We start from the raw sequence: 17,687 nt of genomic DNA, 5'->3' as shown, positions 1-17,687 counted from the left end.
ATATATATATATGTAGCACTGTGTGTCTGTCTGTATCATTACACATCCATAGGAAACTTAACATGGCAATTGGAAATTCCATTCATATTTGAGGCAGAGAAGAAAAAACAATCCATTGTTATGTATAGAAAAAGGACAGATTTCTCTTTCTTTTTTGTGGAGAAAAAAAAAAGATCCATTAATAGAGAAAAATTGGATGTGAACACAAAAATAATTTGGAGGTGCTCAAGTTGATGCCTGCAGCTGATTTCAGCCAAGCTACAGGAGTGATGTTTTCAAAAGGCCACACAGCAAAAACAACAGGACTGAATAATTGTCTAGAGGTAAAGAGTTAAAGGGGGAACGGCAGGAGAATCCCCAATGAAGTTTTCAACCTGAGTGACTCGATGTGGTCTGTTTCATGTCCCTTACTGACACGAAAAGATTTAAGAGCTGTTTTTCTAAAAAGGAACAGATTTGGTCTATATTTAGTTTAAATAGTGATGACTACTAAAGGAATTGCAAACTCACTGCCTAAGCTGTTGCTTTCTCTTCCTTACACAGAATTCCAGTGTCTTTCCATCCTCGCCTCCCTCTGGACTCTCTGACGAGCCCGAGCCTCAGTCTGCCTCTCCTTCACCCAGTTACATGTGGTCCTCCAGTGCACCACCCCGTTATTCTCCACCCTACTATCCGCCTTTTGAAAAGCCGCCACCTTACAGTCCTTAAAGAGGAACACCTGTCAGCTATTGAGATTATTGTGGCTTTTGTATTTCTGCTTTGGTGGAAGTGTGTAGGCTACAACATCTAACTTGTGACTTTTATGCATAAAGTTTTACAATAGCTTGCCAGGCTAGGGAAAGACAGGGAGGGAGCTTATTAATTATCAGGGATGGGCAGGATTGGCTAGGTCAAACCAAGTACTTCCAAGAAAAGAAGTTCAGTCTCTATGAAAGGCTGGGAAGCCAGTTCAGCAAGATGTATGTCATGTTCAGATCTGCATTTCCTGATGCTCCACCTCTATACAGTACAAATGTGGCTGCCCTCTGTTTCACTTTATGTGAAGGACGGTTGTCCTCAGGGCCTAGGCAGGGTGCCACGATAGCACGATGGTTGAATCACCGGGTCTATAGGCTCTATCTTTCCCTACTGTTAAAGTTACCCTTAGGAAAATTTCCTAGCTGACTGGGCTACACAGTAGTCCCAATACAGAAAGTTCTGGCTAAGATTTTTGTTTGCTTCTGTCTGGATATTGAAAAAAGCTGCCCATATCTTTATTCTGTTCTTCTCTGAGTCTTGTATAAATGGCTGTTGTGATCATTCAGCTCAGCTTTTGTTAGTGGTACTGTCTAAGTTCCTCATCCTGAGTGGTGGGAGAACAAGACTGGCTGATTCCGGAACACTGAAATACAGAGCAACATGTGTGCTGTTTTCAGTAGATCTCAGTATACATCTGACAACTTAGGAGACAGTGTTTCTACTACATGTTGCATTACTACAAAACACATTTGCTATTGGAGATATAAATTTTACAGTTGAAATTCAGAGTTTAAAAATGCTAGATTAGATTGGGTCATGGTATGAATTGTTACTTATCTTTGTGACTATTTAATCTTCAGATATTGTGCTTTAACCCCAGCAATCCGCACGATCCTGCACCCCACCCCTGAAAACTCATCTGTACTTTAATGCCACTGCTCTTATTGGTCCCCCCTTTTTTTCTGTTGAGATCAATTGTGACAGCATTCAATTCAAGATTATGAAAATGTTATAATATCATTTAAAGTCTTCAAGACCTCAAATGCAGCCAACTTGACAAATTCATAGGTGTTCCGCATTTAAAATCCATCTGGCACATTATGGTAGTTAGATGGTTGTTTTAATTATACAGAGCTTTAAAACATCAAACTGTTGAGTTAAAGATACTCTGGCGCACATGCCTTCACTCCAGCATGAACACGTTCACTGTGATTTTATTTTAACCTGAGAACTGGTTTAAAAGAAGATTGATAACCCTTCTCTTGTCTTATGTAAAAGAACAGGAGCTACAGAGGACGCCTAATTAGACGGTTCTGCAAACACAGAACACACACTGGAAACATTTCCAGCCCATTTCGCTGCCTCCCATCTTTGATGGTTAGAGGTAGCAAACAAATCCTGGTGCTCCCATTTACCTTGTAGACACCTGGTCATCAAGAAGCATCAAGGCACAAGTGCACTCACTGTTCACAGTAAATGTTTGCAAAATATTGAGTTTAACCTTCAGCAACATACTCTCTTATCCAGACTTCAAATCCAAAAGACTACATTCTTTTTTATGTTATATAAAATTATGATTATTTTTACAGTTCTAAAAATATTAAAATCCTATTAGATTTCAAAAAAGGACTAATAATCAATTGACTTATTATACAAATACCAACTTGTAATATGTTTTTTTTTGCCATTTACACTTTACCTTGCTTTTAGCGAATGTGTATATTTTTAAAGGCAACATTACAAAGTATATCTTCAATGATCACATTTCTTAAAGTGTTAAGATTCTATGACTCATTTCTATGTATTTTTCTTACTTTACAAAATAACTTGAAACAGTATAGATTTTGTAACATTTAATTTGAGCTGCTTTTTGTTATTACATTGAATTATATAAAGTGCATGTTACCTTAGGAAAAATTAATATTTGCTGCATCACTTCTGTAAAACATTTGCTGTAATGAAGGAATTTGTATTTCCAATGTATCTTAACTGCATTTTATAACATTTACTGCTTTCTTCCTAATTCTGCTTTAAAGTATTGAACTGGGCATGAAATATTAAAATATTAATTCAGAACTGGTGTTAACTAGAGGTTACTTAAAATCTGTATCATTGCCACATTGGAAACCCAGACAGCTTTTGTGATGTTTCAAATTAATAAAACTATCTTCTGCCCTATTCACTTACAGGAATTCTCAAGGTATGCACAAAAGTACACTAGGTACTCTAAAACAACTGGCAATGCCAAATTTTAACTATGATAGATTAAGAATCAATGGGTCATCTTAACTAATACACAAAACCTAATGACAATTTCTGCCATGCTGTCATCAGAAATACAGCCCCTCTCCTGCTGTGAAAAAAGAAAAACAGAAAAATAATAGGATAGAAGGCCTATATAAATCATTCACAACAATCTTGTAAAAAAATTCACTCAAAAATTAGAATGAATACCTTTTATTTTGTCATAAGAAAATCTATGAACTAACACCAGGCAATTGTTAATAAAAAGCAGAACTCATGTCATGATAAGGAAGATTGTACAAATAAGAAAATTACAGTTGGGGAAATGAACAAGGTTTCATATGACTAACAGAGGTAAGGAAGCCATTGCTGTGGAATTTACATTTAATTCCTCAAAATACACATACTATAACACTGTTAAATGCCTAGATCAGGGTTCATTTTTTTTAAATCCTTTTAGTCCAATGGAACAAATTCTTTGATGACTGTGTGGAGGATAGTGACCACCAAAATAATAAAATATCTTAATCTTGTAAGAGTACTATAGCCTTTTAAAAATGTTAGTTTGTTCTTTAAACAAATTTACTTTAAACTATTTAGAATCAAATAGCATCTACTCAGAATAGCTACGAATAGTTTAGCATTTGAGAAAATTGAAGCCAACTTGAAAAAAAAATAGAAAATTCAGTAGTCAGAAAGCTAAGTAAAAAAAAAAAAAACCTTCACAGTAGGTTATAAACAGCTTCTTGCTAGAATTTCCAACCCAATACTGGCTAGAAGTAAAGAGTTTTTGTCTAAAGAAGTATCCCACAAAAACTTAGAACTTCGGATATGAAAATTTAATTTTTTTTTCAAAAAAGAACCCCCCTTGTGGGGTGTGGTGACATGCACCTTTAATCCCAGCACTCAGGGGAGGCAGAGGCAGGCAGATCTCTTGTGAGTTTGAGGCCAGCCTGGTCTACAGAGTAAGTCCAAGGCAGCCAAGGCTACACAGAGAAACCCCCCTGTCTGGAGAAACAACAACAACAACAACAACAACAAAAGACCCAAAACATGTTTAAGTAAGAGTCTTCCTGGCAAAATTACTAATTAACCTACTAGTTCTCCTCCTCCCTGTAAACTCCAGAAGCTACTTTCAGTAGGCACAAAATTTAAAAGTTCTTATTTGAAATTTACAGAACACAACAGCAGTGTAGACTTTTTCATTATAGAACTTCCAGTCCTTCGTAATAGGCTTGTAGGAACTAGCAAGTTTAATTGTAACAAACTAAGTTACATAGCAGTTGAAATGGAAATATCACTATGGCTCACAGTTGTAGAAGTAATTATGTCTAACTGCTGAAACTGTATTCATGAAACTGAGAACATATGTGAATAGTCAAAAGCAGTGCCATCAATATCTACAGAGAAAGGAAATGAATAGATATATTGTGATCAAAGATTAGAGTCTTGAGTTATGAGGTGATTTTAAGTTTTCTAGGAGTTAGTTTGTGATTTGAAGGCCCAAGCTGACCAGAAAGAAAACATCAATTTACAGTGTTCTACTTCTTAGTAAGTGGGGGCTATCCTTTTTCTCTGTATTATTGCAAATACTGATTCATGATACCCTCAACTACCAACTTAAAAAACACTTAAAACTTTTCTCTTCACACCTAGTTTACCACCAGAAGGATAACCTGTACATGAGAAAGGATGATTAAAGCTTTAAGTTCAAAGTCAAGGAATAGAAAATTTAAAAAAAATACAAAGGAGGATGAAAATACCTATGCTGAACTAGGAAATATACAAGCAAGGTCACAAATGACTAATAACTATGCAACAACAACCAATTTCAGTATTTACTATTTTTCCATTGCAAAAAATTATGTTCAATTTATACAGAATTATGTTAAATTTGTTATAAATGCTAAGCTATATACCTGTTCCAACCTGCTTTCTTTTATTACTACCTCTTGGGTAAATTTAAAATTCTTCTAAGTGTTTAAATATGTGCCATCTTAAAAGAAAGCTGGTATTATCGTCAAAATAAACAGGAACCAACATGCCTTCAGTATTCCACATGTAGTTTCTGCTACAGTACAGCAGCAGTTTGTAAATAGATTGGAACTTAGTTTAAGGGGTTAAAAAAACCTGAAAGATCTTGTTGAAAGGACAATGCTGAATTGCCCATTTAAACTGCTTAAAATGAAAACTTCCTACTGGAGATTCTAACATGAGCATTTAAAAATGTATGCCAGCAGCTTCTCACCCAAAATACATGAGTCTCATCTATGGAATTGCAATATATACTAGCATTACATATAAAGATGCATTTGGTGGCTTTCAGATAATAAATTCACAACATTTTGTAGGAACATTTTAAAATCATGATTTAAAAAAGGAAATCTCTATTCAACTCCAATGCTGCTATCATATCAAAGCCAAAGAGTAACGATAAGCACACAATAACTTCCTGTTTGTACTATATGCATGTCTGCTAGCTTTTTTTTTTTTTTTTTTTTTTTTTGCCCAGAGAACACATTATATAGGTATACAATGGCCTTGCTGTCCAAATTTTTTCAGCCTATGACGATAAAAGCAATGGCTAATCCAAGGTAGCTAAAACAAACCCGTTCTTCATAGGAGAGACTTGTCTGCACGGCTCTTTTACGGTGGGAGGGAGGAAGGAGGCTGATCTCCATTTGGACTAACAGAATAAACCACCAAGTGAGGGCTTATTCTGAAATTTACTAGAACAATTTTTGGAAGTTTATTACCTTTTATGCCACATACAAGATACAACACATTTAGCCTTAACATTAAGAAACTTGAAAAATCAGCAGTAAAGTGCTAACATGGAAGGGGAACGTTATAAGCTGCACTAGGGTATATTAGTAACTCCAGTAATTCTCAAAGAACATTTAGACTGCTTCAAATTCTATTAAGAAAACTATCTCCCTGGACCTTCAAAAATGTATCTCTTTAAAATGTGCTGAAAGCTAAACTATACATATACTTCAGGAGGTGTTCAATCTCTAATCAAACTTTCAGGGAAAAAATTGTTTCTAAAAATTAACAATGCAACTAGACTACTTTCAGATGAAGTGGCAGATCAAATTAATATAACTTCACCTTGACTTGTTTAAAAGGTCTTCTGAAATCCCTGCCCCTGAATTCAACCCAAAGTTCCTGATATTTCAAGAGTTCAATAAGATTCCGGTATTATAAATTCAAACTCAGTACTGCCATCGGTTACATTCTGCTTAAACATGGAATCATTTTCTTGCTGAATAAAAATATCTTCCCAGGTCATTGGCTTGTTTTGAGGGGTAGATGTGGTCCCTACTGGAGGCTCTTTTCCAGCATCAGCCTTATACCCATTAGCATCATCCTTCATGACAGGTCTTGACCTATCAGAAAGGTATGCATACTGTCTGATCTGTAAAGACTTGCATGGATGTAAGCGATAAAGCTTTGAGTCCCCAGAAGGATCTTGACTATGAACGGACTTTATGTGTGAAGACATAAACTGATAGTTGATGAAAGATTTGCCACATGCTAAACACTGATACCTTCGCTCCCCTGTGTGATGAATTTCATGCTTTGTACGATATTCTGCAAGAGGAAATACCTTCTCACAGTAACGGCATGGATATTTTTTCTCCCAAGAATGAATGTTAAAATGTCTTCGCAAGCTTGTAAGACAGACATACGACCTTTTGCATACAATGCAGATATAATAGACCTTTCCATCTACTATTAACTCGTAGTGATCATCATGTTTTACTTTCATACGCTTGTTTGCTGGCTCACTGCCAGATGTTTTTGGTAGCTCATTCTCAAGTTTGGTCTCCCCTTTATCAGGGTCATCTTTGACAGGGATCACTATGTCATAAGTATCTTCACCAATATTTGCATAAACCTTACAACCAGTTGATAAGCCTTCAATCTCAGTAGCCGTATCTAACGTAATGATCTTCTGACCCTCCATTACATGTTTTGATCCTAAACCTGGATCATTAGTGTTTGTTGTGATCACATCTGAAATTTTTATAGAATTGGAAGGTGGCTCTTGAAGAAGTATAGGAATCTGTATCTTCTGTGTCAATGATCCATCAAAAGTGGTACTTTTGGAGGTATCAGCTTGTGGAACCAAAGATGTATTACTAACTGCTGAGTCTGGACTAGAGCTAATAGTGACATCGTCATCATCTATAATCTCTTCCTCTTCCTCTTCATTGGCCTTGTTTCCTGTCAAAACAGCACTGTTTGTTGTTTGCTGGTTCTGCACAAGTAAACTGATTGACGAGGACATATGATTTGGAAGTGCAGAACTGACACTTGCTGGTGCAGGAAGTGGAGCCTGATTTAACAAAATAATGTTTGGAGTCAGGCGTGGTGAAGCTGAAGACACCAACAGTTCTTCATTTCCTTGAGTCTGGCTAAGAGTTGCCTGATTCACAGGAGTGAGGAGCTTCTGAGTAGGTGTGATGCTTGCTAAAGTGGGGGAGTTATTGCTAGAACAAGGTGTCACTTCCGAAATAGCAACAGGGGCTGGATTAGGCTGGACCTGTGTCACTGTGTTGTTGCTTGGAAAATCTTCCTTTGCAGGCAAAATCTCAGAGCAGAAAATGACATCATCATCATCATCATCATCAGAATCAGTAACAATGATCTTTTTCATTTCATAATCTTCAGCAGATAATGAAAAAGACTCTGTTATAATGGGCATTACCGTAGCCCCATTATCTTGGGTTTCATCCTTTGACTTCTCTATATCAAGGCTTTTATCATTAGAACCAGGAGGCAGGGTCTCAGCAGTACCATCCTGTGCTGATATGTTTTTAACCTGTGACAGTGGGACACCAAGCTCTGCTATAAATTTCACTCCTAGTAACTGCCCCGATTTAATTAACTCATCAAGCAAATCTGCTCGAACACGGACAATTTTAGAGCTGTACATATAATTCAGAATTTCTGCAAAAATCTCAGCTCTTATAAAACTCAGTTCAACAACTTGCCCAGCGACTGAGAAGAGTTGATGGAAGTATGTACTGGAGGCTGAAAGGATGTTCTTATGGGCTCGGAATTTCCGGTCTTCCACAATAACAGTAACATCACAGAAGAGTCCATGGCCACGCTGTTCATTCAAGGAGTTCAGCAGACTTGAAGAGTATTGAATGTCTGTAGCAGAAATCAGTTTTTTACTCTCCATGCCTATAAGAGAAAGAGAGGAGAAAAACGGGCAGGGGGGACAACAGGGAGGGAAAAAAAACCAAAAGTACTTGATTATTCAGAATGTAAGGCAAAGAAATATTAGTTTATTTAAATTTTAATCAAAGTTGGTCTAACATCTTGACTTTAAATATTCTGCTTATGATACATTAGCTTTGGACAATGTGTCAAATCTTATTACTTATCCTGAGAAAAGTAAAAAAAGTTAGAAATTGTTATGCAGATCTTAATGATAATAATAATAATAATAATAATAATAACAATATGAATAATCTGAATAATAATCTCCTTGGTCACCTTCTTTTGAAAATCTGGAAAATGCATTTCCACGAATCACCCTTTTTAAATTAGGATTCACTTTCTTAGTCCCAATATTACTTTATTTTTCCTCAAGAGATAAGAATTAATTTTTAATTTTAAGAAAAATCTTCATTATAAAGCATATAAATTACTTCTGCAAATGAACGGTTTAAATGCCATTTAGTGTGTTTTCTATTAAGTCTGAAATCTATACTCTTTTCAGTTTCTGCTAATCTTATTAGGAAGATCATATTCAAAAATTAACCCTTACAGCCAAGCACAATTACAAACACTGACAATTACTACCTCATAATTTCCCCTTTTCTTTACCTACCCTTTGCCTTTTTATGCCTCCCTTACACTTTTTCCAGAGGTGAAGTGTTAAACAGAGCACCGGGTGAAGTCAGCACATATTCTCTCGAAGAAACAAGAACAAGGAAAGCATTCAATTTCTTAGTGCTGTAAACATCATATTTTGTTAGTATAAATTATGTGCACTCATATAGAAACTTAATTTTCTTCAAATGAATTAGTGAAAATTAGAATAGTAACCTATTGGGACAGAGATGGCATCACTACACAGGTGGTACTAAGTGTCCCTGCTGTGTGACACTCCAAACACTTTCTTTTTGCACTTCACAGAAGATATCCAGTTAACAGTGCAGCCAAAATGTAATAAAGTCCATATTTATAAGCACAAACGCATGGTACATACGAATAGTACATATTAACCATAATTTGCTAAGTACACTTGGTAAAGAATCATTTTTACCATCAATAGACTTTCCTTTTAAAGTTACTGAAGAATGTCACTGTCACAGTACTTAAAATACACACATACACACACACACACACACATACACACACGCAAACACCCGTGGGAAGCAGAGACTCTGTATAAAAAAAAAATCAACACTGTAACTTAGGAAGAAACTATGGGCAAAACATATTAGCCGTTCCATTTTAACGCACGAAGGAATTCCAAGCAATCATAAAGCCATCATCACAAAGTGTGACCTTTGGACAAAAAAACCCTTAAAAAGTGGAGAGGTTTCTGTATATAGCCACATGATTTTTATCTTTTGCAAATATGTTTTTTCCAATGTGGGAATGTTTCAAATGTAGGTGTTCAGGTGACACTGGGACTTGGTTTCATTTTTATTTTTAGGTATCTTGTTAGTCAGGGTTGGCCCTAAATCAACCCAAGTGGGTCTCAAATCTTTTCTCTCCAGAGACTTTCCACCTGACAGTGGAAAAGACATCCCACACCATTGTGTGAGTAGTCTTTGGCTGTGGGCAGGTGGAAGTAGGGAAGAGATAAATGCCACCAGCCAGAGAGTGAAACAAGTCAAGGTAGTGCTCCCTGCAGCTGCCAAAGACACCGTCTCTTCCACCACCCTCCCTCTTCTTCCTTTGAACTTAGATGTAAACGAGTTTTTAATTAAATTCACACGAAAAGGTAACCTCTTGTAAATAGAGATGGAAGTGCAATCAGCAGAGCTAAGGCAGAACTGAGAGGTGCTGAAAAAGTAGGAGGCCCAAATCTGAAGGGTACTGTGTTGGCGGGGGGAGGGGGGGTAAGGGGTGAGGCGAAAGGGTATGCATTGTTGTGTCCAAAGCTGGGAACTACAGAGGAGGATAGGCCCCTATAGTAAAGCTTAGTCTAATCAAACTAGTAGGAAGGTGAAAAAAGAGCCCCTTCCCGACCCCCAAAGCAGGCATAATGGAGAGAGGAACAGCCAAGTGGGTAGCTTGGTGTGGTCCCCTACTCCCGGAGGCCTATCAAAGGGTACCAGCCGCTCAGAGCCGGAGAGCGATGGGTACCACACCACGCACCCCCCACCCCCCGGTCCTTCCTGTAGCGCTCCCGGGCCCACACAAAGAAAGAGCCTGGGAGCTTAGCCCCGGATTCGTCTGCTTCCTGGTTCAGGCGAGGCAACCACAAATGTAGGCGCGGCCAGGGCATGGAAGGCGCAGGCGGGCTCCTTCTCCCAGGCCCGCACCCCAGCCCGCTCCTCACCTGCTCCGCGGCGCGCCCGCCTTTTCCTCCCCCGGCCAACGAAGGCTCAGAGTCCTTCTGCAAGAAGAAGCCAGACCTTCGAGCTTCGGCTGCCTCTTTAAATGTCGCTCCAGTCTCTGTCGACGTCGAAGCGCCTTCCTCCGCCGCCTCCGCCGATACAGAAACCCTACTTTGGCAGACAGAGGGCGCAGCGCAGGGGCGAAGCGCCCTCCTCTTCCGAGAGCCTTTCGGGGTTGTCCGGAAGAGCCCGAGCTCAGGGCAGCCAGGCATCAGTGGCGCGCTCTGCCTTCGGCTCTTTCCGTAACTGCCAAGCCCTACTGAGCAAACTGCTCTTCTCAGAGCGCAATGCGGGGTGGGAAAGGGAAAGATCTGGTAACACTGGAGTGGCAGGGAAGCTGGTCTTGTTTGTTCAAACTGTGCAAGCCCTCAGGTCTTAAAAACGTTCAGAGGTTGTGTAAGTTTTATTTCTTTTCCAAGTTTGAAATCTGCTGTGTTATAGCCTGTTGCTTGGGTGATAAGCCACCTCGAAATATAATCTGCATATTAAAATTTAGCTCACAATAATTCAATTTGTAGGATAACAAAATAACTGAATTACACTGTCTGTTTTTAAGAATGATAAACAGAACAAATACTATTACCTTTCACATTTGATCTGCAACAAATATACACCAGGCCCTGTGGGATAGTACAGCAGATGAGGGTTCAGTGGGTACATAAACAAGAATGAAAGTCTTTTATAAGATATAGAACCAAGAAGCTAAACAACAAGAAGGACCCTAGGGAGGATGCTTAAATCTCATTCAGAATGGCAAACAGGACAGACACCAGAAGCGATGGAAGAGAGGAAACAGGACCGAAGCCTACCTCTGAAAGGCTCCACCCAATGTGGGGATTGAAGCAGATGCTGAGACTCACAGTCAAACTTTGGGCAGAGCAGAAGGAGTCTTGTGAAAGAAGCCTATGGGGGGAAAGGGGTAGAAAAACATGGAGAAGACAGGAACTCCAAAAGGAGACCAACAAAGCTAAAAAATCTGAGCCCAGGGGTTCCTGCAGAGACTGATACACCAACCAAGGACCATGCATGAAGAGGACCTAGAACCTGCTCAGATGTAGCCCATAGAGAGCTCAGTCTCCATGTGGGTTTTCTAGTAAGGGGGGGGGGCAGGGGCTGTCTCTCTCATGACTTTAGTTGCATGCTCTTTGATCACCTCCTCCTGAGGGAGGAACAGCCTTACCAGGCCACAGAGGAGGAGGATCCAGGCAGTCCTGATGGGACTTGATAAGCTATGGGCAAATGGCAGAGGAGGAGAACTCCCCCTTTCAGTGGACTGGGGAAGGGGATGAAGGGAAACAGGAGGGAGGGTGAGACCTGGAGGAGATGAAGGAGGGGGCTACAGTCGGGATATAAAATAAATAAATTGTAAAAAAAAAAGTATAGAACAGCAGAGAAGGAAATAACAAACCGAAAAGTGTCAAATGAGCCCTAGCTTAAAAGGTAATAATGTTTGTGCTGTCTAATCATTATTATTTCCATAGTATTTCATCCTCAGAAGCACAGAGTCTTACATGTAACAGTTAGTGATTGTTCAAAGAATAGGTTATATAGCTGAGTAAAATCCCAATCTTCGTGAAACTTACATGTTAATGGAAGACACATATAATAAACATATATGGATATATAATTTAAACACATAATGTAGCATCAATTTGGTGGTCTGAATGAGAATGGTCATATGTTTGAATACTTGGGTCCCCAGTTGGTGGAAGTATTTGGGGAGTATTACAAGGTGTGGCCTTGTTGGAGGAGGTGTGTCACTGGGAGCTGACTTTGTGATTTCAGCAGTCAATGAGTTATCTTTTTCTGCCTCCTGCTTGCAGATCAAGATTCCAGTTCTCAGCTCTTCTGCCACCATGGCCTTCTAACAAAGTCTGTATCCATAATCAATAGATTGAGCTTATCATTTTTTTTCAGGTAAAGAAAACAAACAGTTCAGAAAACTGTGGAGTATCTCAGTAACAGGATGGTAGAAAGAACCTGTTTGAGCTGTTATTTGGATGTATGCTTATGAGCCCAGATCCTTAGGATTCTGAGGGAGCAAAGTCACAGCTTTGAGGCCTGCCTTGGCTAAAAGGTCAGCCTTGGCAACTCAGGGAGCTTTCCCCTCAAAATGAAAATTAGAAAAGAGCTTGGGAGGTAATTCAGCAATAGAGCACTTGCCTAATATGTGAGCTCTGGTTTCATCTTCAGTACCAATATTTTTAAAAACAACACTGTGGAAGACAATGCAGCCACTCCTGATGAGACCTGATAGATTAGGATCAGATGGAAGGAGAGGAAGACCTACTGGGGGAGGGGCATGGGTGGAGATGAGAAGGGAGGGTGGGATTGTGAGAGAATGAGGGAGCAGGATACAGCTGGGATACAAAGTGAATAAACTGTAATTAATAAAAATAAAAATTAAATACTATAAAAATAAGAGGAATTGGACAATTTGAAGAGTTGGCCAATTTAAGGGACACAGGTGTTCACTGAAACTCAGATGCCATCAGAAATCAGGAGCGATGATAATGTTAACTAACTTAATAATCATTACTTATAGTGGGTTCACATTTAAGTGAAATTAATACTATAATTGAGAAAATAGCAGTCACCTATGTTCCACAGTATGGGAAATTCACTGTTTCCTGAGAGCCACATTGACTTTGTTTTGCCTGTGCTTAGACAAAATCATTTTACTTAGTCTCACTTGATCATTTTCTCATGGCCTTGCTTGGTGTCTTGTGGTTTTATGTTCAACAAGGGCAAAACCTGCCAAGTTGAAAATGATGCAAGAGGTTGTCCAAATGCAGTTTCTCAGACAGCAATTGAAAAGCCTAAGACTCTAAGGAACAACTCCTAGAAATGTTAAAGGAAGCACAAGGAAAGAAGAAGAATGGCTGTCTCATTAGAAAATAGTTATTGTGGCTAGATATATAACTCAGTGTTAAAAGTGTTTGCTTTTAGCACAGAATTCTACCAGACCTTCAAAGAAGAGCTAATACTCCTCAAACTATTGCACAAAATAGAAACAGAAGGAACATTACCAGACTCATTCTATGAAGCCACAGTCACCCTGATACATAAGCCACACAAAGACCCAAGAAAGAAAGAGAATTTCAGACGAATCCCCCTTTATCAACATTGATGCAAAAATGCTCAATAAAATACTCGCAAACTAAATCCAGGAACACATCAAATACATCATCCACTATGATCAAGTAAGATTCATCCTAAGGATACAGGGATGGTTTAACATATGAAAATCTATCAATGTAATCCACCATATAAACAAACTGAAAGAAAAATGAAAGTAAGAACATCTCATTAGATGCTGAAAAAGCCTTTGACAAATCCAACACCCCTTCAAGAAAAAAGTCTTGGTGAGAACAGGAATACAAGGTGCATACCTAAACGAAATAAAGGAAATATGCAGCAAGTCAATAGTCAACATAAAATTAAATGCAAAGAAAATTAAAGCAATTTTACTATAATCAGGGACAAGACAAAGCTGCTTACTCTGTCTGTATCTATACAAAATGGTTCTTGAAGTTCTAGCTAGAGTAATAAGATAAATAAAGGAGATCAAGGGGATACAAATGGAAAAGAAAGAAAGAATCACGATTTGCAAATGATAGATAGTATACAGAAAGGACCTTAAAATTCTATCAGAGAACTCCTACAGCTGATAAACACTTTCAGCAAAATGACTGGGTACAAAATTAACTAAAAAAAAACCCAGCAGCCCTCCTTTTTACAAATGATAAATGGACTGAGAAAATTTTTAGGGAAACAACACCATTCACAATAGCTACAAATAATGTAAAATATCTTAGTGTAACTCTAACCAAGCAAGTGAAAAAAAAAAAGATCTGTGTGATAAGAATTTCAAGTCTCTGAAGAAATGAATTGAAGAAGATAACAGAAGATGGTGGATGGTGCTATCCCTGGGTTAGTGGTCCTGGGTTCTATAAGAAAGAAGGCTGAGCAAGCCAGTAAGCAACACCAGTCCATGGCCTCCACATCAGTTTCTGCCTCCAGGACCTAGCCCTGCTTGAGCTCCTGCCCTGATTTCTTACAGATAGATTATGATCTGGAAGTGTAAGCCAAATAAGCATGTTACTTCCCAGCTTGCTTTTTGGTCATGGTGTTTTTATCACAACAATAGAAACCCTAACTAATATAGGTCACAATATTGGTTCTTCCAATCTATGAGCACAGGACATTTTCCATTTTTAGATTCTTCAATTTCTATTTTGAATGCTTTAAAATTTTCATGGTAGAGGTATTTAATTTCCTTGGTTATTCCAAGGTATTTTTAAGGCAATAGTGAAAAGAGTTATTTCTATGATTTATTTCTCAGCATATTTGATATTGATATATAGAATTTTTATGTTAATTTTATATTCTGACACTTTGCTGTTCTTCTCTGAGTTTTCTGGTAGAGTCTTTATGAACCTATATGTAAGGAATCATGTTCATGTGCAAATAAGGATGCTTTGAATTCTTCCAAAGATTTTGGTATAAGTAACCTTTAAGTACATCTTTCATTTTTATTTTTATGTAATACATGCTTTTTTATTTTTTGTGTTCTCGTGTGTGTGTGTGTGTGTGTGTTCTTTTATATGCATGTGAAGGTGGAGGTCTAAAGTTGACGCTGCAAATCTTTTTTTTCCTAACATTTTTGTTTTATTTTAATTTTTTATTAATTACACTTCATTCACTTTGTATTCCCACCTGTGGTTCCCTCCCTCCTCCCATCCCAATCCCTCTCTTCCACCACCTTCTGCATGCATGCCCCTCCCCAAGTCCACTGATAGGGGAGGTCTTCTTTTCCTTCCTTCTGATCCCAGTCAATTAGATCTCATCAGGAGTGGTTGCAGTATCTTCTGTGGTCTGGTAATGCTGCTTCCCCCTCAGGGGGAGGTAATTAAAGAGCAGGCCAATCAGTTCATGTCAAAGACAGTCCCTGTTCCTATTACAATGGAACCCACTTGGATAGTGAAATGCCATGGGCTACATCTATGCAGGGGTCTTAGGTTATCTCCATGCATGGTTCTTGGTTGGAGTATGAGTCTCAGGAAAGACCCCTGTCCTCAGAATTTTTGGTTCTGTTGCTCTCCTTGTGGAGTTCCTGTCCTCACCAGATCTTACTGTTTCCCCCTTCTTTCATAAGATTCCATGCACTCTGCCCAAAGGTTGCCCATAAATCTGAGCATCTGCATTGATAGTCTGCAAGGCAGAGCCTTTCAGAGGTCCTCTGTGTCAGGCTCCTGTCTTGTTCTCTCTTTTTGTCTTTTTTTGATGTCCATTCTCTTTGCCTTTCTGTATAGGGATTGGGCATTTTAGTCAAGGTCCTCTCTCTTGATTAGTTTCTTTAGATGTACAGATTTTAGTAGGTTTATCCTATATTATATGTATATGTGAGTGAGTATATACGGTGTGCATCTTTCTGCTTCTGGGACAGCTCACTCAAGATGATCTTTTCCAGATCCCACCATTTACATGCAAATTTCATGATCTCCTTGTTTTTTATTGCTGAGTAATATTCCATTGTGTAGTTGTACCACAATTTCTGTATCCATTCCTCCACTGAGGGGCATCTGGGCTGTTTCCAGCTTCTGGCTATTACAAATAAGGCTGCTACAAACATGGTTGAGCAAATGTCCTTATTGTGTACTTGAGCCTCTTTGGGGTATGTGCCTAGGAGTGGTATAGCTGGATCTTGAGGAAGCACTATTCCTAGTTGTCTGAGAAAGTGCCAGATTGCTTTCCAGAGTGGTTGTACCAGTTTACATTCCCACCAGCAATGGAGGAGGGTTCCCCTTTCTCCACAACCTCTCCAGCATGTGTTGTCACTTGAGTTTTTAATCTTAGCTATTCTGATGGGTGTAAGGTGAAATCTTAGGGTCCTTTTGATTTGCATTTCCCTGATGGCTAATGAGGTTGAGCATTTCTTTAAGTGTTTTTCTGCCATTTGATATTCCTCTATTGAGAATTCTCTGTTTAGCTCTGTACTCCATTTTTAAATTGGATTACTTGTTCTGTTGGTGTTTAACTTCTTGAGTTCTTTATATATATTGGATATTAGTCCTCTGTCAGATATAGGGTTGGTGAAGATCCTTTCCCAATCTGTAGGCAGTCGTTTTGTTCTGACGACAGTGTCTTTTGCTTTATAGAAGCTTTTCAATTTCATGAGGTCCCATTTATTGATTGTCGCTCTTAGAGCCTGTGCTGTTGGTGTTCTGTTCAGGAAGCTGTCTCCTGTGCCAATGATTTCAAGGCTCTTACTCACTTTTTCTTCTAAGCCGTTTAGAGTATCTGGTTTTATGTTGAGATCTTTGATCCACTTGGACTTTAGTTTTGTACAGGGTGATAGGTATGGATCTAGGGAATATTTTTCTATAGCTGCTTCATGGAAGCAGGGTCTCTCAATCAAACCCAGAGCTTCCAATAAGACTGATCTCACTATCTAGGAATGTTCTGTCTGTTTTCTGAAGTTGAAATTGGAGATGATGGCTATGCCCATCAGTGGATCCAAACTCCAGTACGCTTGCTTGTGTAGCAGGCTTTTTAATCCTTGAGCCATTCCCAGCCATTCTATTTCTTACATTTTAAATACAGAGCATACATAGGAATAAAATGATCGAAATGAGTTATATAAAATTCTCAAAGAAGCAGTAAAAAATGAGGAAAAAACCTTCTTGCTAGTCAGCTTTTGCATATTGATTGTTCTTTTAATGTTAATTAATATGGTGCTAATTTTTAGTAGAAAGGCTCACTGCAAAAACAAATAATAAAGTAATATTGAATTATTTAACCTACTAGCTAATTGTGTGCTTGTTGTTATATTACAAGAGGACTTTTTTCTTTTATTAATTACACTTTATTCACTTTGTATACCCCCATAAACCGCTCCCTCCTCCCCTCCTAATCCCACCTTCCCTCCTTCTTCTTCACGAATGCCCCTCCCCAAGTCCACTGATAGGGGAGGTCCTCAAGAGGACTTTTATTATTGTGTTATTATTAATTTTTGTGGTTTTGGGGATTGAACCTAGAATCTCAACCATGCTAAGCAAGTACTTTACTACTAAGCTACATTTCCAGAGTTTCAAAAAATTTTATTTTTAT

General features: G+C 38.5%; 2 protein-coding genes across 4 annotated transcripts in view; one reads left to right on the top strand and one right to left on the bottom strand.

Moving 5' to 3' along the window:
* The window catches only part of Tmem255a (transmembrane protein 255A), a 63,408-nt gene extending 60,406 nt beyond the window's left edge, over positions 1–3,002 (top strand). For both annotated transcript variants that reach the window (XM_055612159.1, XM_055612158.1), the window contains one exon: positions 544–3,002. In XM_055612159.1, the coding sequence (XP_055468134.1) occupies positions 544–708 (165 nt within the window). In that variant the 3' untranslated portion in view covers positions 709–3,002. The remainder of the gene's footprint in view (positions 1–543) is intronic.
* Positions 3,003–3,179: 177 nt separating this feature from the next.
* On the bottom strand, positions 3,180–10,663 carry Zbtb33 (zinc finger and BTB domain containing 33). Of its 2 annotated transcripts, XM_055612157.1 has the most exons (3): positions 10,517–10,663; positions 8,831–8,911; positions 3,180–8,178 (listed from the first exon to the last, which is right to left on the bottom strand). In XM_055612157.1, the coding sequence occupies exon 3, from the start codon at positions 8,174–8,176 to the stop codon at positions 6,167–6,169; it is 2,010 nt and encodes a 669-aa protein (XP_055468132.1). In that variant the 5' UTR covers positions 8,177–8,178; positions 8,831–8,911; positions 10,517–10,663; the 3' UTR covers positions 3,180–6,166. The 2 variants fall into 2 exon arrangements, with proteins under 2 accessions (XP_055468132.1, XP_055468131.1); XM_055612156.1 differs by lacking the exon at positions 8,831–8,911.
* Between the last annotated feature and the right edge of the window lie 7,024 nt (positions 10,664–17,687).

Source organism: Psammomys obesus, unplaced genomic scaffold (assembly GCF_907164565.1).
Source record: "Psammomys obesus unplaced genomic scaffold, mPsaObe1.curated_primary_1811, whole genome shotgun sequence".
Lineage (NCBI taxonomy): Eukaryota > Metazoa > Chordata > Mammalia > Rodentia > Muridae > Psammomys > Psammomys obesus.
This window is presented reverse-complemented; position numbering and strand designations above follow the sequence as displayed.